This window comes from Heteronotia binoei, chromosome 12, assembly GCF_032191835.1.
Source record: "Heteronotia binoei isolate CCM8104 ecotype False Entrance Well chromosome 12, APGP_CSIRO_Hbin_v1, whole genome shotgun sequence".
NCBI classification, from domain to species: Eukaryota; Metazoa; Chordata; class Lepidosauria; order Squamata; family Gekkonidae; genus Heteronotia; species Heteronotia binoei.
Window position 1 is genome coordinate 49,738,606 of NC_083234.1, and position 24,813 is coordinate 49,763,418.

Below are 24,813 nucleotides of genomic sequence, written 5' to 3' on the forward strand. Positions count from 1 at the left end.
GAATTTCCTGCATTGTGCAGGGGGTTGGACTAGATTACCCTGGAGGTCTCTTTCAACTCTATGATTCTATTATTCCTCCTTGCCTCCTGCTCCAGGTGAATCATAAGAGAAGCTAGAACCACCCCCACCCCCAGCATGTGTAGTAGAAGTGCTACCCAAGCTGACAGCCTCAGAAAAAGCCTATTCTGCCCGAGTAGTTCCAGCTCTGGAGGGCAGAGGAAACCAGGTTGTTTGGAGCCCAGCTCAGTCCCAACTGGGTTCTGTTAGCCCTCAACATCTAATCCAGACACTTGCCTGTTTTCATTTATTGCACCAAGGTCCCATCTGCCCCTACAGCAACTGAGAAACAAAGAACTGATACAACATCTGGGGTGGGGGATAAAGAATGCAGAGAGGGGCTTCTCTCTCTCCGCACAAGCGGGGGCATTTTCCCTGAGTATAGAATGCCTACAGCCCCCTGGGCCAGGAAGGGCAGATGCTTTAACCTGATCAGAGACAACCTTTACACTGTACTGGGGGAGGGGGGGGGGGAGCCTGCCACCCCACCAGTCTTTTTTGAGTCTCTGCCAGAGCCAGTTTCCTGTGGTGCAGCACCCTCTGGTGGCCAAGTACTGCAAGTGCTGATTTGCCTTGGTTTGAAAAAGCAGCGGTTACATTATGTACCATTTGACGTTTCTGCCCCAACAGGACCCCTGCCCAGGAGTCTCTGTGTGTGAGAAGCAAGTGTTCAGGCAGGGCAAAGTCTTTAGGAGGAGGGTCACAGCAAATGCTTGTTGCGCCTGGGGATGATTTTCCGCACTGTCCTGCGCTCGGAGATATTTCTCTTCACCTTGACAGTGGGTGACCCGTCTGCGTTCAGGGAAGGGCTGGAGTGTGACTTTTTCAGGCTGGGGTTCTCTTCGTCAGGCCCGCGGATCTCTTGCAGCTGTGCCTCCCACTGGTCAAGATCGTCAGTGTCACTGCTCAGCTTCACCTCCAGCAACCTCACGTAAGTCTCGTACCGTCGTTTCTGTGTGAGGCAAAAGAGGAAGCTTTAATGGAAATGGTGGTAGCCAGAATCCGTCAGACACCCAAGAGGGAAGAAAGATTTTCCCAGCACTGAGATTCATAGACTCTCGCAGCCAGCTGCTGCTTCCTTTTCCCCAGCTACATACTCCCATTCTCTCTCCTATCCTCCAAGAGCAAGGATGCAATGAATATCCACAATGATGTTTGGGGGTGCTAAAGCTGCATATTCAGAATTTGAGAAAAGCAGCAACTCCTTTGCATATTCGACCACACCCCTGTGATGTATCCAATCCTCTGGGAGCTTACAGTAGGTCCTGTACTAAGAGCCCTGTAAGTTCCTGGAGGATTGGCTACATCAGGGGGTGTGGTCTAAGATGCAAAGGAGTTCCTGCTACAAAAAAAGGCCTGGAGAGAAGAATCATAAAAACAGTCACAGTTCTCTGAGCAGGCAAGTGGTGAGCTGTGGCACAGGTGTTGAACAGAAAGTTCACAGCATGATGGATGCAAAAGAGGGCATTACCAGGGGTGCCAAAAGGGCTGGAGAGAAATTTTCAGGGGTCATGTCTAGGCAAAGTCATGTGATTTGTTTGCATATAATGTCTGGGTTGGATCTGGGTAGTGGCTTTTAGCAGCTCTGCATCAGCAACCCATTTAGCCTGGTGAGGGGAAGAATAAATCCATACACCCCACAATTAGTACCCCCAACAAGCAGTTTGGAAACTCCTACTTCGTGGCAGAGACACGTTCACCTTTGCAAAGAATTCTTTTGAACAATTTTACTTTTTAGCCAAGTAGAACTCTTCCACTGAAATAACCTGGCAGGTATTGCAGACCCTGCTGAAGGATCCCTTCAGGCTCAGGTGGTGTGGGAGGGTGATGTGGGGAGGCAACCAAGCCTCGCACTGAACAATGGCTTCCTAAGGCTCTGCTATGAGTACTAAGAAGTGCTCTCCCACCGTGGCCCTCCCGCACCTCATAGAGCAGATACTCCTTCTTGAGATGATACTCCTCCAGGTCCCGGCTACGACCGCGCTTGTCAGGGAGGTTCCGCTGATGCTCCAGGAGCTCATCCGAGACCTTGTCCATCCAGTCCTCATGCGCCAAGTGCTGATCCTCCTGCAGCAACAGAAAAGGACTGTGATGCTAAATTTTTCACTTGGGATGAGCGGGGGGACCAGCTGGGGAAGGGGGGAGATGTCACTGGAGGGGTTGGACAGCTGCTGAGCTGCATCCCAACTTCTTAGGCAACTGGACCAGCATCACAAAATGCCAAGGAAGGGCCCAGTGCTGAACTGTAGGGGCCTGCCTGGTTGGCTCTCCTGGTCTGGATTCTCTTCTTCCTCCTCTCATTTCTGGTGTGCATGTTGGGCACTTGGCAGCAGTGCCTGTGGAGAGGGCTGAAAATCTATCTTTAAGAGCCCTGAAAATCTAGTTATCACTTTTTAAAATTCCTTCCTCCAAGGGTTCTTCTCTCCTCCCCCGCAATAACACTGCAAAATAGGCTACCGTAAGATAAGATGACTGACCCAAGGTGAGTTGCGCGGCTGAATGGGGATTTAAATCTGCATCTTCCATGTTCTAGTCCATCACTCAAACCACTACACTATGCTGGCTCTCAAGAAACACATACACACACACACACAGTGCCCTTCAGCTCACCAGTGAGTTTTTGCAGGTTGCTGTTGGGAGGATGGGTCGAATAAATTTCCGTTGAGAGCCCACCGCCGCTGGGAATGGTGGGGAGGAGAACATGGCAGCTACCAGATTGATGCGGGAAATCCATGAATTCATTTCCTCTGGAGTCCTGGGGAAAGAAAAGGGTGTCCCAAACTCAGTACTGGAACCTCCATCTATACATGTATCCCTTAAGTGAGTAATGGGCTGAATTAGGCTGTTTTCCCTCTAGAAGAGCCCCAGTGGCTCTAGCATTCAGACTGCCTGGGAGCTTTGGAGGAACAGCCAGAGGTGACAGTGAACATTCTAAGGGGATTCAAGGTTACAGCTGTAGTGTGCTGTATTCCAGAACTCTGCAAGAGGCAGACAGTTTTGACCTAGCTGGCAACTCAAATTCTTACAGAAACTAGTTATGGTGTGACTTCATTTCAAACTGTAATTATCTAAAGGAGAAGATGCCAAAATATAGTTACTGGTGTCAGATACTGAGGTCAGCTTTGCATGCAACAGTGCCCTAAAGGCAGGGTTTTTTTGTAGCAGGAACTCCTTTGCATATTAGGCTATACACCCCTGAAGTAGCCAATCCTTCAAGAGCTTATAGGAGGCCCTGTACTAAGAGCTCTGTAAGCTCTTGGAGGATTGGCTACATCAGGGGTGTATGGCCTAACATGCAAAGTTCCTACAACAAAAAAAGCCCTGCCTGAAGGTCAGTAAAGTTGGGCTTCAGTACAGCAGAGGGAAGCTCAAGACCTCCCTTGGCTCTGCAAGGAGTTAATTTACTATTAGGTAAGCCAGGCCTCAGTTTTTCCATCTGTGAAAAGGAACAACAGAGAATCGCTCTGCCTGAAACCCTGGAGAACCACTGCTAGTCTGAATAAATACTGACTGTGATGGATCAACGGTCTGATTCAGTAGAAGACAATTTCATAGGACTGGGAAGTCCTCTGCATTTCAATGTGCAGTGGAGAAAAATGCACAGCGATAAAATAGTGATGACTAAACTTTTAAAGCCCTACACTCATTTTAGGCTTCTCAGTTTAGTCTCCCCCACCAAAAAATATCAACTAGATATTCCAGTTTTATTATAAGAGCCTGACTTCAAACATTCAGCTCTCTCCAACAGCCATCAATAACCTGGGACTGAAGAATGACGAGATAAAAACTTGTATCAGTTCTGTGGCAGTGGAAAGACAAAGTTTGATTTAAAAATGTTTGCTCTACACTTGCAAAACAGGCTATGGGGGTGGGGTGGGGAAATAATAACAGTATTTACCATTGTACTATGCAAAATTAGGGGGTTTTTTCCCCTCCTGCCCTACTGGATGGACAGAAAACCACCTGCAGGACTGAGGAGGAGGCATGGAACTGGGAAAGAGCTGCCACCTTTTGACCTGGAGGCATACTTATTTCCACTCTCTCCCAGAGGAGGTGGAAGGTGACCTCTGCAAGGAGGGAGAAGGGTAATTTGCTGAGCCCCTAGCAATGCCTAACCTGCCCCAAGGCCTAGGGATACGCACGGTGCTTGGAAGAGGAAGACGTGCCAGTCAGCAGTCTGGAGCCGAAAGACGTTGGGCCGCTTGGTGTATTTGCTGGCTCTCTCTGCCAGGGCGTGATGCACCCCAATGGGATCTTCTGAGCTCAGAGTATCAAGCCTGTTCTCATCCTGTAGGGAAAACAGAAGCCCGCTGAAGGGAACAGATCCAGTGCTCAGATGTCAGGTTCAGCATCTTCTGCACGAGGGCACATTTTGTGCACAGGATGTTCCAGGTGCAGGGTCCCAGATTTCCCATTAGCAAGGTTTGGAAAGACCCAAGTCCCTGCCAGTTGAAGTAGATAGCACTAGGCTGGTGCATGGTTTCCATATGTATGAGGAAATTTCCAGGGTTAATATACATTGAACCCATAAGATGCTCTGAGAACCTCTCAGTAAATATGTGTCAATAGGATTCTGGGTAAGCACTGAAAACCAGCACAGGGGGTCCTACTCACTTAGCCTGGGAGACTAGTTCCTAGCCAAAACATTTCTGGAAGATGTGATATGCCCAGTATTTCCTATGGAAGAAAAGGAGAACACTGCCTAGTGACTCCTACCCAGTAACAGTACAGGAAACGAGTGCAGCAGCAAGCTCAGGCACTGCTCAAATCTCATGAACATCAGGGCTGAGGCAGACCAATGTGATGGGAACCTGGCCACAGTCAATGTGGAGGACATCTCTGTGCCACGTATCTGAGATGTGCCACACTTCTTCCTGGTAAGCCTCATCTAAGAATCCCAAGTGACTTCTCACCAGATCTCTGGGACAGGTACATTGTCGTTCTGGCCCACAAGCGGCCCTGAGAGGTGGAGAATCATAAGGACTCTGAGTCTACAAGTCCTTTGCATCCAATGTCTGTTAGGGTATCTCTTACCTTGAAGAAGTAGAGCACCATTCCCTTCAGCACAGTATGGAACGTCTTCCAGCCTCTCTTCCCCCATGGTGCTGCAAAGAGCGGGGTGGGGGGTGTCAGATCAGGTCCCTGCATCTTTTAAGATTTAGCCCTTCCTGTTTTCCTGGGGCCAAACTGCACATAACATTGAGAATATACAAATGGATCCCCAAACTGTAACTGAATCGCAAAAAGCAGCAAACCAGAGAGTGGGGGATGGGGAAAACATATGACTTGGAGCCCTTGGCACTAAGGAAGCAGGGGGGCAGAGAGTGTACTCTTTGCACAATCAGAAATACATCCCTCATGTTGCTTTTGGTTCCAGCTAAGGTTTTTTTTTAAATTGTCCCTTTTCCTTACTGTGTCTTCAGCATTTGGGGAGGCAATTTTTGACAGTGTGTGGAGGAAGATTTAACACCCCCCAAATCCATTCTCCTGCACTGTAGTCCTTTCCCTTTTTTGCAGCTAGCTCACACACTAAAGAATCTGTCACGGATTCCTACCATCACATAGAGCCCTTTGAGCTGAGAAGCTTTATGGAGAGGTAACAAAAAGAGGAAGTGAAGACAAAATATCTTGTTTCAAGAGACTAGTTTGCCTAGTAGTCACTTGTCTATTCAGAAACACTGGTTCTCAGGCCTAGAAAAAACCATGCAAGCTTCTCCCTCTGAGAACTGAAGTCAAGATGACAGTAATTTCAAACGGTGAGATTAGGAGACGGGGCTGATACAAGTGCTGGTCAGATCATTAGGCCTGGAGATTTCAAAGGCTGAAAAATATGGAAGGGAGTTTGTCTGACATGCTCCACTTCATGCAAGGACCCATAGGTGGGCAAAAGTGTTTGCCTGATTAGGCCCTATACAAGTGCAGAGTATTGGGTCTGATTGGGTGACCTGGGTGATTGGGTCACCTTGGTAGCAACTTCCCTGATTGGTCAAGTTACATCATTAGTATACATCTGATAGGTCAGCTAGAATACCAGTGTGGGTCACTGGGCATTAAAAAAAATATTTCATTCTAGTTTTGCCCTTTGTCTGGATTCATCTAACTTTGGAACATCTCTTGATCATGGAGCCCATTTTGAACTTTGGAACTCTGTTGGACTCAGTCTTGCCACATAACATCTAGATTTAGAACCAATGCTTGTAGATGTGCGTGGGTAAGAAATTTAGCTTTATTATTTTATCCTCACTGTTCACGGCTCATATTATATATTCCTGCATGTTCTTTTAATAAACTATTTTAATTATATTTTGTGGTGTTTTGGGCTTTTGGGGCTTCAATCTGAATCCAGTAGTTTAGCCCATATTGGCTACCACTACCAGAATAACTATTTCCTGTAAACCAACTTGCAAGTGTCCTACTTTGGAGGGCTGACTTTTTGACAATAGACCCTGGAGGGCTAGAAACTCAGTCCCTTGGTCTCTTGGCTGGTGGGTGAGTTAAGGGGGTTGTGTGAGGCTTCACACCTCAGTACTTCTTGGTTTTGCCTTGGGCCAACCCTTCTCCCTAAAGGAAGGTTTTATAAGGATATCTTGCTCTGAGCGACAGGGGTCAGGGAACCACAGTCAAGCATACACCCCCCTCCCATGCAATCTTGCCTGCTGTCCTGGCATGCAAGGCCATGGCTTTTCATGCACCTGGATTTAGGTAGGCCAGGGAAGGGGGCTGATGTTGCTAGCTCACAGTGATGGCCCAGCACCCACCTTTTTTGCCATCAGCTTCAGCATGCACCTTGCGAGTGAGGAAACCCTGATGGTACACTTTAGCTCCAGGATCATGGGACAGAGTCAGGAAAGGATTGCTTTTCTTCCGGAAGGATCCAGTGGGTGGGAGCATCAGAGTGGTGGAGATCTCTTCCTCATCCCTACAAAGAAGACATATATTTTTAAAGAAACAGGAATAAATACAAGTTTTACAATAAACTTCAACATTAAAGCTACTTTCCTGAACAATGTCCCAGCTGTGTTCCCCAGTTGTAACAATGGTGTCCCCAACTCTTGGAAGAATCTCTGAGCTGACACCCATGATCATGAGAAAGAGGTTTTAGATAACGTTAGCTGTGTGTATGTCTGCATGCTGCACAATCTGAAAAAAGACTTTCTGCACTTACTGTGCCCTCTTAAGGCACGGTTACACCCTTCTAAGTGCATGGATGCCAAAGAGCTCTACTTAGGAAGCCACTAGTAGAAGATCAGGGAGGACTCTAGTCCAGCCACATCACAAGCTGTCCCTATGGGATGTTTGCGAGAGACATTCCTTGCATAGCTCTAAGGCAAAGGGCCATCCTGTCACATGGGCTAGTGTGCAAAGTGAAGGGATCCTGTTTTGGTTCTCCAAGAAGGAGAAAGTGGCAGCAACAGAGGCTGAAACCTCTGCAGGTGGACAAGCAAGTGGGTACTATAATGGAGGACCTCTGTGTTTTAGAGAGAAAACAATCCAAGCCCTATTTGAGTTTTCAGATGAACTGTAAATTCTGTTAAATGGAAATAAGCAAAGCGTATACACTTCTCAGATGAGGGGAGAATCACCACGTCACATTTGGCCTGTGTCACAAAGTTGCACAGACATACTTGTCCACACAAAATCAGTTGAAAAGCAAGAACAGTCACCATACAGTACCTTTCATTATTTACCTGGTTTATGCTAATAAAAGGATTCTGGATTCTGTCCTCTGTCACAACCAGGAGGTCAATAGAGAGTTTCTACTGGTCTGACGCTCATTAATTCGCCTTTGCACTGTACACCCTTCCTTTGAGCACTGCACTAAAAAGGGGTTGTGTGCAAAGCATACTATGTTCCTTGGGTAACGGGTGATTGGTCAAAATTTGAATGAGTGCCTTACTTTCTCACTGGGCCAAAAAGAAATCCCCTGCTTCTGAGGAACTCCTGGAAATATGGGGCAGGAAGAAAAGCAAGCTGCTGTCACTCTTTTGTCAAGCCCTATGCCTGCTTTGGGAAATAAGCACCATCTCCAAGAAGGGGAGAAGACATCTAATGTCTTGTAAGTGTTAGAGATAGTAAGAATCTGTACTCCCTCCCCCCCATAGTTTCACCTCTGAAATTTCCCATTTCTGTGTGCAAAACAAAACCTTTTAACAACTTGACCTCTAGCTTTCCAATAGACTTTCTGAGTTATTTCCCTCACATGCTAACTGCTTCAGCACACTGAACCAGACCACAATCATGCACATGTCAACATTTGAGACTAATGTTACGATTCTAACAACACTTTCTTGAGAGAAAGCACCACTGCATAGGCCTCTGTATGTTTCTGAATGAAACTCAGGATGGCTCCTTAAATGACAGAAGTAAGAAACTGTGCAGAAGCTAGAAAAGGATACAGATGAACAAGTAGGCAGAAGCAGATAAAATGCTTCAAGACAGTCTGCAACTGACTGTTGCTTGTAGGCCTGCCAGCTACTCAACAAGAACCTCTCCAGCACCCACTTCCTTCCTTCCCAGCATTATTTCCAGACACCTTCCCTGCTTCCAGCACTCAATTTGCCTTGCAAATTTTGTCTCAATGTTACATGAGGATTTAAAGGTAAAGGTAGTCCCCTGTATAAGCACTGGATCGTTACCAACCCATAGGGTGATGTCACATCAGGACATTTTCTTGGCAGACTTTTGATGGGGTGGTTTGCCATTGCTTTCCCCAGTCATCTACACTTTCTGGATGTACACTTTACCACTCAGCGCCAAGGGGCACCTGTGCTTGACAGCCACTAGAAGGTCTAACTAAAGACCACACAAGAAACTACTGCTTGTAAGGGAATCACATCTAACAGTCTGTTGGGCCACAACTGGAGAGCCAGTTTGGTGTAGTAGTTAAGTGTGCGGACTCTTATCTGGGAGAACCGGGTTTGATTCCCCACTCCTCCACTTGCAGCTGCTGGAATGGCCTTGGGTCAGCCATAGCTCTGGCAGAGGTTGTCCTTGAAAGGGCAGCTGCTGTGAGAGCCCTCTCCAGCCCCACCCACCTCACAGGGAGTCTGTTGTGGGGGAGGAAGGTAAAGGAGATTGTGAGCCGCTCTGAGACTCTTCAGAGTGGAGGGCGGGATATAAATCCAATATCTTCATCTACCTCACAGGGAGTCTGTTGTGGGAGAGGAAGGTAAAGGAGATTGTGAGCCGCTCTGAGACTCTTCAGAGTGGAGGGCGGGATATAAATCCAATATCTTCTTCTTCTTCTTTCCCCCCAGCAAGCTGGGTACTCATTTTGCCAACCTCAGAAGGATGGAAGGCTGAGTCAACCTTGAGCCAGCTACCTGAACCCAGCTTCCACGGGATCAAACTCAGGTCATGAGCAGAGCTTGAACTGCAGTACTGCAGCTTTACCACTCAGCGCCAAGGGGCACCTGTGCTTGACAACCACTAGAGGGTCTAATTAAAGACCACACAAGAAACTACTGCTTGTAAGGGAATCACATCTAACAGTCTGTTGGGCCACAAAGCTCCAAGAAGGCAATAACATTCCCTCTCACTCATCCATCTCTTTGTCACTATGCCCCCAAAAAATGTCCAGACAGTGTTGAACTTCAGAAGCCAGAGTTTTGTGAAGCTGGATGGTTTCCAGGCAGAATCAAGCCCTTCTCCCTACCCCCTTTTCTTTGTTTACAGATTGGGGTCTTGGTCTCCCTCCCTGCCCCCTGCTGCCCTCCTCTGACCTAGATCCTCTCCTGCCGGCCTCCTTAGGCCGCGCACAGAATTACTTACACAGCCCATTCCAGTTTTTCATTGCGGATGGAATAATACAGTGCCTGGAGAGAAAAAGTCAGGATGTTAGATTTCCACCTGCATGCCCAAAACTTGCTTCCTTCGAGAGCTACGAGCAGTTAGTGTGACAGCTCCTGGAATTTCAGTGCCTGTCCCAGTGAAGTACAGGTTTTTGCCCCCCCCCACTCCCAAATCCCCTCCCTCTTGTCAACTTTGGCTTTTCCTTTACAAAGAAAAAGTTCCAGCCATGGTTTCAGCAAAGTATTTGACTAACTTTGCGTAGTGAGACCTCAGAGTTTCAGACAGGCTTTGGACCTTTTTCTGAGACTTTGGGTCCCTGTCCTCCAGGGCCAGGGCACTGCTTCCCCCACCCCCCACCCAATCTTATAGTGCCTGTAGTGCCTCTACCTTTAATTGTTCTTTGCGGAAGTTGCTGCCATTGTTCATGCCCTCAAGATTAGCCAGAAAAGCTTGACAGGTCATGCTCCGGCCAATGTTCTGCCATCACAAGCCAGAAACAGCAGAGGGACGTCCAGGTATGAAAGAGAAAGAGGCACGTTAGACTGAAGAGCATGTATATCATGCTGCCCACACAAGGCACCCTCTTGCCCTCCCTTGCAGGAAGAAATGACATGGAAGACCCGCAGGCGTGAAAATCATCAGCCGGCAGTGCTCCGATATGTGTTGCTCTTCTTTGTCCCACACAGTACAGTCCCTTCTCCACGATATGGCCATCTTCTAAAACCCAAACCTCCCAAGAAGCCACCCTCAGGGTGGTAAAGCCTTTCCCACACAGCAGGTGGTCATGGATAGATTCCAGATAAAATATCCCCAGCTAAACACACGCCCTTCCCCCTTTTCCCCTGACCTTACCTGCCCATGCAAGTCAGTATTGAGGAGCATGATGGCACAGGTGAGGGTGTGCACAGCATCTGTGGGAAAGCGGCAGGTGCTCAGACACAGGTGTAGGAGACAACCCTCTCCCCATGCTCCTCCTCCAGTGGCAAAAGCAGCTTCTGTATGCATCCCATCCTAGATGATCCCATCCCAGATCCTAGAGGTAGAGCAGGAGGCCATGGACCTAACCCTGTTGCAGTGTTTCAAACCAACCAACCTGCTGCAATTTAAGTTTTCTGCCCCATCCTTTTTCACTATTCACTGTAATCAGTATGGGGTGCTGTAATCAGTATGGGGTGCATTATCCTATCAACCCAAATGACAAGACAGGACAAGCAAGATAACGAGACCCCTTTGAGAAAGCCTCCTGTTCTCTAGGACTGTGTGCATTTTGTCCTGCCCTAAAATCTGCAACCAGCAGGATCAACCGGACTACAAATAACATAAATAAATAAAGATAGATAAACTCCAAAAGTCTTGCCATACACATTGGCAGCACTTCCTTGCCACAACAGCCTCCTGCCTTTCACTGTAAACTGTTTATGTATATATCTCCACTGTTATTGCTGTTGTATTGCATCTGTTGTTATACCGTTTTGCTTTACTTTGTATGTTCATTAACGTTTAGTTTACTTTGCTTTCCCTTGAGACTTTTGTAGACTTGTAACGCCAATAGCTAATTACAATAAATGAACTGAACTTTCACTGTAAACTGTTACTTTTCCCTTCAAATTCTTATTGTGAAGCTTTCTTTCCTTCCCACCACCATGGGTGACCCAAAGTAAAGTTCACCAGAGAATGGAAAACGAGTGAGATATGTGTTTGCTTGCAACTCCCGTGAGGAAAGAGCGAGGCTGAAAGACTGAGCATCTTTGGAATACAGGTCGGGGAGGCAGGCAAATTGCACAAAACTTCTGCATGTGACTTTTTGCAAATGGCAAGCAGTAAGAAATGCCAGAACAGTCCACCGTGCTGCACGGCACTCGCAAGAGCACAGTGCAATGCAGAGGAAGTCAGGAGGAACTACAAAAATGTGCTTGCGTCGCTCCCAAATGCTTATGCATCTAAAGGTGTGCAGTGAGCTTCAGGGCAAGACGGAGGTTTGTGCCAAGGTTCTGAGCTTGGCAGATACATCTCAGCAATGAGACATAACCTGGAGCCAGATTTAGCCCTCCCAAACAAGAACTGCAACCATACCACCCAGGCCACAGCAGCATGCAGTGTATAAATTCCCCCTTGGGCATGGTGGATCTAGTCCAGGGAGAAGGTCACTTTTCTGGGTCCGCAGGTGCCTTACCAGGTGTGAGGAAGGCCTCAGGGTTGCAAGAGTGATAGCGCTGGGAGAAGTGCCTGAGGATCCTCTCCCGTTCCTGGGTCTCTCCTGTGAGCACAAAAGCCTTCAGGAACGACCTGTCAACAGGAAAAGATAAAGAAAGCCCAAGAGTGAGTTGTGGAATAGACACAGATGTGAGATGCGTTGTGGGGGGGAGAAGATCTATTTTCCCCATGGGGCTTGTTTACGGGAGCAGTTAATTATCTTGAAATAATAATCCCTCAATCTGCTTCCATCTCTGATTGCTTTACCTGACTAGGAAGACAATCCAAGGCAAACCAAAACCCTGATCAACGTGCCAGCTCCCTTCCTCACAATTCTCTGTACCTAGGGTTTCTAAGTCCAATTCAAGAAATATCTGGAAACTTTGGGGGTGGAGCTAGAAGACTTTGGGGGTGGAGCCAGGAGAACTGGAAGTGGAGCCAAGAGCAAGGTTGTGACAAGCATAATTGAACTTCAAATGGAGTTCTGGCAATCACATTTAAAGGGACCACACACCTTTTAAACGCCTTCCCTTCATTAGAATTAATGAAGGATGGGGCACCTTCGTTTGGGGCTCCTAGAATTGGACCCTCTGGTCCAATCTTTTTGAAAGTTGGAGGGTGTTTTGAAGAGAGGCACCAGATGCTATGCTGAAAATGTGGTGCCTCTGTATCAAAAAACAGCACCCCGGAGCCCCAGATACCCACAGATCAATTCTCCATTATACCCTATGGCCCCCCCACCAATAATTTGAAGGATTTCCCTGTCACATTAGGAGAAGTGGGGTGGAGCACCAGATCAAATAATACCAGAGAAACAGACACTTCTGTATCTGCAAACCCAGGGCCGACCCTAGACTGTCAGGCACTCTAGGCAACGCTAACTTGTGGCGAACCCCCTCTGCACTGATAACATCACTGAGTCACATGGTGGTGCCCAATTCGTAGCCCCCATAAGGCAGGCACCCTAGGCGATCACCTAGTTTGCCTAGTGGCAGGTCCAGCCCTCTGCAAACCCCACATAAGGCACTACTGGTTCTTGACTATGAGCACAACCCTAGTGGGAATTCAATTTTGGCGGCAGTAACTGCTGGCCTCCTCCTCCTCATGCTGGTCTTCATTTCTTGTGATGTCTCAACATAGATCCCAGCAGGCTAGGAGCTGGGATTCTTCTTTGCTTTTCCTTGTCTTACACTCAAATCCAGCCATTACTTACCCCTCTCTCCTCTCCAGCCAGAAGAAAGACCTCAGCTTCCCCACCACTATTACTTCTACTCTCTCATGTCACACAACAGTTTCACTGTTAAAGCATAAACACAACCCCGTGGGAAGGAGGGTTACCTCAGAGCTTGATCCAGAGTCAGGCCAGTGAACTGAAAGAATGAGAGGTAAGCCTCAGCTACCATCTGGCTGAATTCGTTGCTGCGGACAAACATATGGAAAGAACGAGGAGATTCAGGGAAGGTATGTTCCAGCTATAGATTTTGTCAGCTCTGCAGTTTCAGCCCCCTGGGGTAGTAGGCACACTCCCAACTACTTGGGACTTTTAGAATCCAGCTTCTTTAGGCCTACCACTTCCTAAAACAGCAACAACAACAAAAAATGCCTCCCTCCAAGTAGACTCCCCTCACTCTGCAGTGGAGAATCTAGCTAGAGAGCACTAAATGACACAGGGGGAGGTTACCTTCTGTCTCCAAAGGACAAAAAGGTCACTCTTCAATTACAGGCTCTAACCCACTATTTGTTTGCTTATTTACCATCATTTTATATATCCTTCCCATCAAAAAGCCTCCTGAGGCAGTGTGCAGATTAAAATCAAATGTTAAGCCATAAAAGCCCATAAAGTCCCACCTGCAGTTTTCAAAAGATGAAGCAGCAAATAGCTGAGAAAATCAGCAGCAGCAGCTCTAAAACTGCACTACTGAATGCCTCTGGAAAGAGGCAAAGGAGGGGAAGGGGGCCTCCAGGGAAGCAGATTCCACAGCAGAGGTCTTGCCTTCACCTGAGAAGGGACTCCGATCAGTGCAGAATTTAAAGAGTGGAGTCATCTCCAGCTCTGGAAATTCCTGGAGATTTAGGGGTGGTGCCTGGAGAAGGCAGAGCTTGAGAGGGGAGAGAACTTAGCAAGGATGCGATTCACAGAGTTCGCCATCCAAAGCTGTCATTTCCTCCAGGGGAACTAAACTTTACAGTTTGGAGGTGATTTGTAATTCTGGGAGAACATGAGACCCTACCTTGAGACTGGTAACTCAAGAGGCCACATGCTCCCACAGAGCCTCTGAGACCATGTGCTTCCACAGAGCCTCTGGACCTAATCTGTGAAGGTGAAATCCAGAACCCTGAACTGTGGTTTGAAACTCCTAGGCACACAGCACAGTACTAGTGCTCTGCAGTTTCCAGACAGCCTTCAAAGAGAACATTACAGCAATCTAGCCTGTGTCACCATGACATGAATGAAAATGCCAGTATCTTTAGGTTCTTGTTGCAGGCAAAATGCTAGAAGCTGCCCATGCAAATAGCAGTTATTTAAAATTCCTGCAGCAGTGCTGAACCCAGGAGCATCCCCAAGCTATAAACTGAATCCTTCAAGATGTGCACAATCCCATCAAAAATAAGCACTGGACAAAAGTGGACCAGGATGCACTGAAAGTCTCTGAGAGGTCCATAAGCAGCAACAAAGTCATCCTGCACCAATTTCATTCTTTCCTGGCTTAGGTCATCCACCAAGGTGATTTGGGTTCCAAAATGCTATCTGAACCCTAAAACAGATTGTCTGCTTCCTCCAGGTGTAGCTGGGCCAGCCAAAAATGGCAAACTGCATCCTGGTCCACTTTTGTCCAGTGCTTATTTTTGATGGGATTGTGCACATCTTGAAGGATTCAGTTTATAGCTTGGAGATGCTCCTGGGTTCAGCACTGCTGCAGGAATTTTAAATAACTGCTATTTGCATGGGCAGCTTCTAGCATTTTGTTTGCAACAAGAACCTAAAGATACTGGCATTTTCATTCATGTCATGGTGACACAGGCTAGATTGCTGTAATGTTCTCTTTGAAGGCTGTCTGGAAACTGCAGAGCACTAGTACTGTGCTGTGTGCCTAGGAGTTTCAAACCACAGAGAGCCAGTCTGGTGTAGTGTTCAAGTGTGTGGACTCTTATCTGGGAGAACCGTGTTTGATTCGCCACTCCTCCACTTGCACCTGCTGGAATGGCCTTGGGTTAGCCATAGCTGTCACAAGAGCTGTCCTTGAAAGGGTCTTCCTTGGTGGTCTCCCATTCAAGTACTAACCAGGGCTCACTCTGTTTAGCTTTGGAAACCTGACAAGATCAGGCTAGCCTCGGCCATCCAGGTCAAGCCAGGCCCCACAACTGATTTCTTCTTCCAGCCAGGATTTAACTTCTGCCTCCTCCAGGGCAGGTGGTACATGTCGTACCATCAAAGATTTGCAAAGATGTACAATAAAATGGTTAGCCAGAGCATTACAGATGGCAACTAGCCACAAACAACAAACACAAAATGAAGGACAGGGATCAAGAGGGCACGGAGCAGCCTGGAGTTTTTGCAACACCCTGCCTGTGAGAAGAGATGGGAAAGAGTAAGTGCACATTAAATTCTCCCAGGCGATCCAGTCATGCATTTGAGCAAGCAGACCTTTAAGGACCACGGACATTTTAAGACCTTACTTCTTCCGAAGAAAGGAAGCCACCTGTGTCCTCTTGAACCCATCCAAGTGGTAGAGCCGTGCTGCCAGCCGCTGTGCTGCAGCCCGGTCTCCAGAAGTACCGTTTGCGAGGACAAAACCATTGGGTTCTGCAGGTTCTTTGGCAGGTGGCATCTCCTCTGTTTTGCTGGGTTCCCCAGTGAGATCTCCAGTGCAACTGCGGAGAAAGAGACAGACAGAAGTCAGCAGCAGTGCTGGGACAGGGATGGTCTGTAACCACTTCGGTGGGCTGCAGTTACAAGAACATGAGACCACCATATCTGGGGCTGCCATCATTCCTAGAGGAACTTCCGCACCCATGCTGTTGACAGCCATCATGTAGTCCACTGAGCAACAGTGATCCTAAGCATTAATCCTGAACTACTTGGCAATCTCAATGCAAATCATCAAATCCCCCCCTTCAAGCGAAGCTGGCTAGGAATACATATATATGTGTGTGCGCACACACATATTGTGCACAGCCTTTCCTCTCTAAACACAGGTTCCTGGCAGACTGCAGAGAGGGGTTAGCCCACAAAAATGGATTCTGATCCCTAGAAACCACAAGGAAAGGCACTGGCAGAAAAGTATTAGCTGAAAGAGGAAGGCAGAAGCAAACCAGCAGAAGAAAACAGAGGAGGTGACACAGAACTGTAAGAAAACAGCAGCCACCTAGTTAAAGAAAGCCTTTCACCTCAAGGGGGTCAGAGATGACCTGGCAAGACAGGAGAACATCACAGCAATCTGTTGAAGGAGTGACTGCTGAAAGCTTGCTCCTGGATCTCCTTATGTCAGTGTTGTTGCCCTGCCTCCCTAATGAAAGAGCATTCCTGTGGTTGCTAGTTTTACCCTTTCTGCCAGCACCACATTTCCCCTGAAGGCTCTCCTGCCGCTACTGTTGCTGGACCAGCATGGCTCCTTTCTGTGTTGTTTCCTCAGGGGTGCAGCATTTAAGATATGCACTCACTCACCAGCCCACAGGGGTTGCGTCCTCTGGCTTTATGCTGCCACCAAGAGTTATCCTTGGTCATTTCACAGGGCTCTTCCCTCTTGAGGACTGTTCTGTTCAGCAGCTCTCCCATTCCATGGGAGCAAAGAAAGGCAATCTCCGGGCCATGCACCACACCGCTGACCCTTGGGTACAGGGCCGGCCCTGTGCGCCCAGGCAAAGTTGCCCCATTGTGCCCCCTCCGCGGCGCCGAGCCCCACCAGCCCTCCCCCCTCTGCCTGCTCGCCTACACCACGCCCCTCCCCCCTACTTTACAGAGATGCCTCGTTGCATCATGCTCTCTCTTAAGAGAATGCTTTACGGAAATGCCTGGGTCAAAGCAGCCTGGGTACGGGGAGGTTGTGCTCCAGTCCCTGCCACACCCCCCCCTCCCCCAGCGCACTCAGAGGCGAACGCCAACCTCCCCTTACCTGGGCAGTTTTGATACGGGCATTTCCATAAAGCGATCTGGGCATCTCCGTAAAGCATTCTCTTAAGAGAGCATAGGATGCGACGAGGCTTCTCCCCTGAGGGGGGAGTGAAGCCTCATCACGTCCTGCACTCACTTAAGAGAATGCTTTATGGAGATACCCGCATCAAAGCAGGTAAGGAGAGGCTGGCATCGCTCCTCTCAGAGTGCCATGGTGGAAGCAGTGAATTAGCCATTTGTATGGCATATCGGTAGGGGGGAGCCCAATTTGGTGCCCCCCCTCCTGGTGCTCTAGTTTGTCTAGTGGGCGGGCCGGCCCTGCTTGGGTAGTTGTTGCAACTGGTATGGCGGGGGCTGGTCAGGTGCAGGGCCAGGCAGATGGCTAGAAGCAAAGCTTACGTTCTGAATAAAAATTGGTTGGTCTTAAAGGTGCACTTGACTCCTGCTTTGTTCTAGAAGCAAGACTGGTGCAAGGTTTTCAGCCGCCCTGTGCAAGTCTGGGAGGCAGCAACAGACACAAGCCATGCCCAGATTTCCATTTTTTAAATTTAATTTTTAAATGAATTTTGTCCCCATTGAAACAAGTCTCTAAATGAACTCCCCTATTAACTCCATGGAGGCAGAATACAATGAAACCATCTCAAGCTTTCAGATTTGGAGTACACATGGTAAAGTTAAGGAAGAAACTCCCAAAAGACATTAGCAGTGTGATGCTCACAAGCCTGCTGGGGCCGCAGACTTGAAACACAATGATCTTACAGCCCTTGTTCATAATCTCAGCAGCTGCTGGAGGGCAAAGCTGGCTAGGAATACATATATACATGCAAACACACACACATACACATATTGTGCACAGCCTTTCCTCTGTAAACACAGTTCCCTGGCAGGCTGTAGAGAGAGGGGTTAGCCCACAAAAATGGATTCTCATCCCTAGAAACCACAAGGGCAGGCACTAGCAGAGATGTATTAGCAGAAAGAGGAAGGCGGAAGCAAACCAGCCAGAAGCAAAACAGAGGGGGGTGACACAAAACTGTAAGAAAACAGCAGCCGCCTAGTTAAAGAAAGCCTTCCACCAAATGGCTGCTCTGCTGCATCTGTTTTCCTTGGCCCAAGCCCCGCCTCTAACCACGACTAGAGGATATTGTGGCCGGTGAACTGAAAGTGGCTGAGGGAGCCAACAGACCGAGACTGAGAAACATTACCATGGGGTCGCCATAGTCTTCTCTTCCTCCTCCTCCTCCTCCTCCTCTTCCAAGATCTCATCACCAAGCACAGTGGGCACTTCCACCATCTCAAGGGCCTCCGCTGAGTTTTCTAGCTTCCAGTCCACACCTCCAAATGAAACCAAGTGAAAATCTCTTGTAGTGACTTCCTCCTGCAGACAGGAAGTTCGTTCAGGCTCCTCCACCCATGCGGAAGAAGACTCTGGGCAGCTACAGGAAGGTGCTTGTGGCTTGAACTTCTCCTGCTGCAGAGTCAGCTCTGCATCATGGTCTGAGAAGACCTGGGTGGCGGAAGGAGTCCTGATCATCTCTGCAGGAAATGGGGGTTGGTGGCTCTCATTGGGTTCTTGCAGCAAAACTGACAGAAGGGAGGTGTTGGAGGCGGAAAACAGCAAGCCTTCATCTGATGAATCCATGGCATGGTTTGCACCTGGAAGATGGTTAATCAGTTATACAGCAGCCTTTTACTCCACAAACCCCTCACCAGTTTTGCATGGTTCTGTGTAGCTTCATCCTCCAAGACAACCCAGACGATTAGGTCGGATGGCCCAGGCACATTTGGTGTCTGCAACAGCATGAATGCCACCTGACCAAACTTGTTCCATGGGAGCCTTGAGTGGAAGCTTAGTGATGCACAGGTTAAGCCAAATGGGCCTCCATGGTGCCCAAAATGTCTGTGCTGGCAAACAAAGCCCTTTGCTGATTGTTTAAACTCATCTGAACTGTTCAGTGTAAAGTCATATGCATTTCACACTTCTGGGAGCCATTCTCCAATTCTCTATCCTGAATATGAAGGCAGATTGTTCTTTTCATTGTTGTGTTGTTGTTTTTACTTCTAATAAGAAGCCTAGAATGTAGCAATAAATTTTGAAAACTGGTTGCACAATTCTTACTGTTTACATCCTGTGTTACCACCTGATTCAATTGCAAAAAAGACTGATGCTGAGAGGACTTACCTGGAGCTGAAACACTTCCAGGGTGGGCACTGGACCACTGGTCTTCAAAGCATACTTGGTCCTGAAGACACAGAAGAAGATGGAAACAGGTCATACTTGGGAAGGCAACTCTGGCCCCACTGGCCCACTCTGCCTCTGTGCATTAAGATTTCTCTACACTGCTGCAAGGGCTTGCCAGAATGTGCAGAAGGCTTGCCCCTGCCTATGGCAATGGATGCACAGGAACAGTTGGAAAAGGAGGGAACCAAAACAGGGGGTGTTTCAAGAGGCGCGTCTGGCGGCTGATACACTACACATTGCTTATGTGACATAACCCTTGAAGTCTATTCCTACACAGGTTCAGTGAAGAAATGCATTTTTTCCTGAGAGGTTTGAAAGGAGCAAAGCCTCCACTTTGCGTTTTAACGGGGGGGGGGGTTCCCCCTCTGGGTAGAGAGCAAGCTGGGAAGGGGCAAACCAGTGCCATTGCTTTCCAGACATATCTCAACCCATCTTCATAAAAATGTTAATGGAACTAATCAGAAAGATAATGGGTGGGTCCAGCTCTTTCCCTTTCCCAAGCAGGGAACAGAGATTTGGAAGACTGAAATGCTAGAAGGACACCAGGAAGGAAACGTTGAGAATTTTAAAGAAAAGCTTCTTTGATTTGGTCTGACCGGGTCAGTGGGTGGAGAAAGATAAGATAAAAACTCTTTGCAACAGGAAGACCTCTTTTCCTTGGGTGCCACATCCATGAGCACACACATACCTCCCCACTGGCAAGACAACCATGTGCTCACCTCAACAGCTGGAGTAAGTGTCAAGAAAACTCTATAGTTTCTGTAACATCCTAACCAAAAGGAGCTTGTCCTGTTTTAACAACATTTGATAGGGCAGACATTATAGAGAGGGACAGAAAATTTGCATTTTACCAATTTATTTCGGATTCCTTCCTCAGTCTGGTGCTGTGCTAAATGTATGCTTGTAAACATTTTCTTTTAAATAAATATTTTACAGCTTTTGATGCTGGGAGCAGTTCTCTGTACCACACAGACCTCCGCCATCTCGAACATGCTATTTTAAAAGAGGCAGTCAGCAAGTGGCTATTCCTCCAGGGACACACAAGGCAGTAAATTGGTGACCAGACATCGGCCAGCAAGAGACACAGAGGCAAGGCCTCAGAACTTGGAAGGGAAGCTTGCCCTTCCTAATGGGTAACTCTGGCAAATGGCTAGGCGACGTTGGCAGGCTACCCGCAAGTGGAAGAAAAGCCTCTCTAGGTGTTGAGAAATACCCAGGAGAGCAGGGCAAAAATGAGATCTACAGGCCAGAGCAAGCACATTCTGACATAGGTTCATTCAACAGTACTACCCCAGTGAGACAGAGATCAGCCTCGTGTACTGGTATTAAAGCCAGGCTTACCTAAAGCCAACACCCACCAGCTTTAAGGAGGCTGCACTGAAGAAGGAACACCGTGGAAAAGCAACACAGGAAGTGAGGCTATGCTGGACTCCACCACATATGCCTCACAGACAAAGGTCTTACCTCTGTGTTCGCTGTTACAGGGCAATCACTTTCAGTATCTCCTTCTGTGATCACCAAAGGGGAAAAGGAGCGGTAGTGAGGCATATAGGTTGGGATAACGCCTGAGGTCAGTTCAGGTGAAGGAGGTGAATCCAGGGTCTCAGGACTTGTTGCAACACTTGTTTGGTAAAAGAATACATCATCCTGTTTTTGAGATACTAGTCCACTGTCCAATATTCCCTCCTCATCTTGTACACAAGCCCTTCCTTCTGGATGGCTCCACAAGGTTTGTCCTTCAAAACTGGTGGTTCTTGTTGGGTGAGGACTCTCCTGAAAGAGTGGATTGTTATAAAACAAGTATTCCACCTCCTCATCCTCATCTTCCTCCTCAGAGGAACCTTCTTCTTCCTCCAGCCTCTCTGATAAGTCCTCTGATTCTTCACTATCACTGTCCAGAAACAAAGGCTCATGGGATTCCATCACAACCTGAGGTACAGTTGCTGCTGGCATCTTCTCAGGGCTTAGACAGGGGATCGTCTCTGTTTCCTTCTGCTTGTCAATCTCCCCTTGAAGATCCATGACACACATCTGGGCTTGAAGAATACTGGCCCAGAACAGTGCCTGGGTGGAATCATTACTGCTTTTGCCCTGATTTTTCAAGTTTTCCAGGTGACAATCTTCTCTCTGGGGCAGCTCCAGTTTCTCAGAGCAAAGGTCCATGCTCTGTGAATCTGGCAGAGGCCCTGCAACATGACTTGAAGCTAATGCTGAAAAGGATTTCTCAGCAGGTGTTTCAGGATTGCTGCTAGCTCCCTCCAAGCTCTCTTGCAAGAAATCTAAGTTCTCAAGACATAAGGGGGAAGTGGGAGGCACCATTTCACTTTGGAGAGTTTCAGAATATGGAGGCAGATCCTGGCCTTCCCTCAAGCTACCTTCAATTTCACAGCACAGTTCTCCTCTTTCATAATTCACCAGAAAATCCGTAAGGTCTGAACTGTGGGGTGGTCCGGACTGCTCCATTCTGGCATTCACCATGGAAACTTCCAGGAATGGTTCACTTAGACTAAACCAAAGATGAGCCCCGAGGATTCAGTAATGCCAGTTCCATGACTCTCCTGCTTACCCTGGAAAAGAGAAAGCAAATAAAGGCATGTAGGTTAACGTTTAATTAAATGAAAGGCAGAAAGCCATGGCATTTGGACTTTCTGAAAAGCCCAACCACCTCGAAAGAAGTGCTTGCTTTTGCATATAAGGGATTCAGATAATCACAGGAACAGACACGGCAGAGATAGTCCAGACCCTTGGATATCTTCTGTAACTTGTATTGGCAAATGTATAGTCAAATAGAATGACTGAACAAAACGTGAAGAAAGGAAAAACAGGGGAAAGTAAGTGCTAAAGGGCCAGAATATAGATTTTTCTGCCCAGATCCAGAGCTGTTCAGAGCCTGATGGTTATTTCATAACTCTCCAATGAGAATTCGGTAAAACAGCTTGCAAACAACAGACAGAAGGGCTGTTGCAGCTGCTTATAGCCCATTTCTCCAACCAATGATTTCTTAGCCAAAAGGAACTGTGAAGCTGGAATCTCAAACTCCAACTTAAGCGGAGGTAGGCTGGAGACTTGAGAATCAGCCTTCATCACATCTTGGACATGCTTTCCATTTGTATGACAATACTGCTGCTCCTCCCTTCTTTCAAGCTGTATCACAAGAGGAGAGAAAAAGTGTGATTACGAAGTACCCTGACCATATAGGTGCAAACAGTGGTCTCATTCAAAATATTTTATTATTTCCATATATTCGCAAAGTGCAGTCATAAGCAGTTACACCCTTCTAAGTCTACTGATGTCAACAAGCTTAGAAGGGTGTCGTTCTTTTTAGGACTGGTTAACAAATTTCGCCTCTGTACACAGCAGGCAGGAGAACACCTCTTTACTCTTATCACAAGAGCAGGGGTGGATCTGGTCCAGGAAATTTCTGCAGGGGCAAGGAAACCAAAGGTCAGACGATCAGAATATCAGACACAAATTCAAGCACAGAAAGGAGAATGAAACTGTGTGCACCAAGGCCCTGTTTGGGTTCTTGAAAGAGTTAACTATTTGTGAAACAGGATTTCAAAATCCAGTTTGCTTCAGACCTCTGTGTAAAGAGCACAGCATAGATAGCAGCTGGGTAGCTGCCAGCCAAGTACAAGACAAATACTTGTTTGCAATATTCCTTTGATGGGAACGCCATATGTGAAAGTATTTGCAGTACCACAGCAAAGTTTAGCTGACTCGCATCATTCTTTTGCAGGTTTCCCAAGATCAATTACGCATGTTCAAAAAAAAATGAGAGGACACTGAGGTAATTTCCTTGCAATGTCAACATTATACAAGCAGTCATATTAGATCAGACCAACGGTTCATCTGCTCCTGCATCCTGATTCACACACTGTACACAGAACTGCAAAAGCTGCTCCTCCAAAGATCTATCAAGGTCATTACAATACTGGCCATCTCCACACAGGTTATCTGTCCCAGGGTTCAATGCTGCAGCACTGTGGTAAATTCAGGCACCCTCTGGGGTTTCCCCGGTTTTCCTCTGATCTTTCTCAAATCCACTTTGCTGAGTTTTGGGAAAGCTGGCAGTAAAGTCTGGGTGGTTGCTGTCTGGGCAGGGAAGTTCAGATTTTCCTGCCCACGTGGCAGCCATTTTCCCTGACCCTGTTTCTACAGTAGTGATTCCTTCTACTTGCTGCTGGTAGGCTCCCTCCCCCCGCCAAAAAAAGCCAGCAGTTGAATATTGTTACAGTGCCAGAATGTTATGCTTCAGAGCAATGTCCAGCCACCTGGACCTATAATGTTATATTGATAGGTATAATTGGTTTTCCATTTTTAAAAAGTCTCTAGCTCTTTCCATTGCAGAGCTATAAAGGGAAAGGCATATCTCCTCAAGGAAAAGGATTGGGACATTTTTTTAAAAAAAATGAAAGACGGGGATTCAGAGATCTAGAATATTGTTATAACATTATATCCAAATGATGATATTCAATATCTGATTTTTAAAAAAAAAACCCTGAAAAGCCCCAGTAGTTGGAGAAGGATAAATGGCATTTCTGGAGGAATGAGATATTGCATTGAAACCTGCCATGTAGCAACCCCCATTGCTGCTGTGCAGTATCCACAGTCACACCAACAACAACAAAACCACCTAAGCCTGCCACATGTGAAAACCATGCAACTCTTTTATTTTATTACTCCAAGATCTCTGTCCTGGACAGTCACTTCCAGTTCACACTCATTAGCACACCCAGTTCACATCCATCAGTCAATGTTCATCATTTTTTGTTTACATGAACTTCATGTCATGTGCTGTGTTGCTGCCTGCTTACTCAGTATTTAGACCCTTTCGAAGTTCTTCATGATCTCCCTAGGGCCTCACCAACATTAAGATTTTGGGTGTCATCTGCAGATTTTGCCACTTTGTACTCAATCTCATTTACGAACAAATTAAATAGCATCAGTCCCAATACCAGAGTCCCTGAAGAACTGCACTGAGTACTTCCCTTCACTGCAAGAACTATCTGTCCACGAGAACTGTCAAGAACTGCGGCTGTCCACGAGAACTCGTGGACATTCAATGAAATTGCTGAGCAGTAGGGTTAGAACTGATAAAAGGAAGCACTTCTTCACCTAAAGGGTGATTAACACATGGAATTCACTGCCACAGGAGGTGGCGGCGGCTACAAGCATAGACAGCTTCAAGAGGGGATTGGATAAACATATGAAGCAGAGGTCCATCAGTGGCTATTAGACACAGCGTATTGTTGGAACTGTCTGTCTGGGGCTCTGTATTCTGGATGCTTGGGGGGCACAGTAGGAGGGCTTCTAGTGTCCTGGCCCCACTGGTGGACTTCCTGGTGGCACTTGGGTTGTTGTTGGAGGTTTTTGGCCACTGTGTGACACAGAGTGTTGGAATGGATGGGCCATTGGC

At 47.4% G+C, this 24,813-nt stretch overlaps 2 protein-coding genes across 2 annotated transcripts; both read right to left on the reverse strand.

Annotated features, from left to right (window-relative positions):
* Positions 1-290: 290 nt before the first annotated feature.
* Positions 291-16,081, reverse strand: LOC132580176 (PH and SEC7 domain-containing protein 4-like). The gene is made up of 12 exons (XM_060250864.1): positions 15,721-16,081; positions 13,381-13,461; positions 12,023-12,135; positions 10,702-10,760; positions 10,237-10,326; positions 9,829-9,872; positions 6,816-6,976; positions 5,092-5,162; positions 4,200-4,345; positions 2,668-2,812; positions 1,981-2,124; positions 291-1,009 (listed from the first exon to the last, which is right to left on the reverse strand). The coding sequence occupies exons 1-12, from the start codon at positions 16,074-16,076 to the stop codon at positions 758-760; spliced, it is 1,662 nt and encodes a 553-aa protein (XP_060106847.1). The 5' UTR covers positions 16,077-16,081; the 3' UTR covers positions 291-757.
* A 2,141-nt stretch (positions 16,082-18,222) lies between these two features.
* Positions 18,223-21,961, reverse strand: LOC132580177 (PH and SEC7 domain-containing protein 4-like). The gene is made up of 3 exons (XM_060250865.1): positions 20,859-21,961; positions 19,335-19,395; positions 18,223-18,808 (listed from the first exon to the last, which is right to left on the reverse strand). Exons 1-3 carry the CDS (start codon positions 21,870-21,872, stop codon positions 18,354-18,356), a joined length of 1,530 nt encoding a protein of 509 aa, XP_060106848.1. The 5' UTR covers positions 21,873-21,961; the 3' UTR covers positions 18,223-18,353.
* Positions 21,962-24,813: the final 2,852 nt, after the last annotated feature.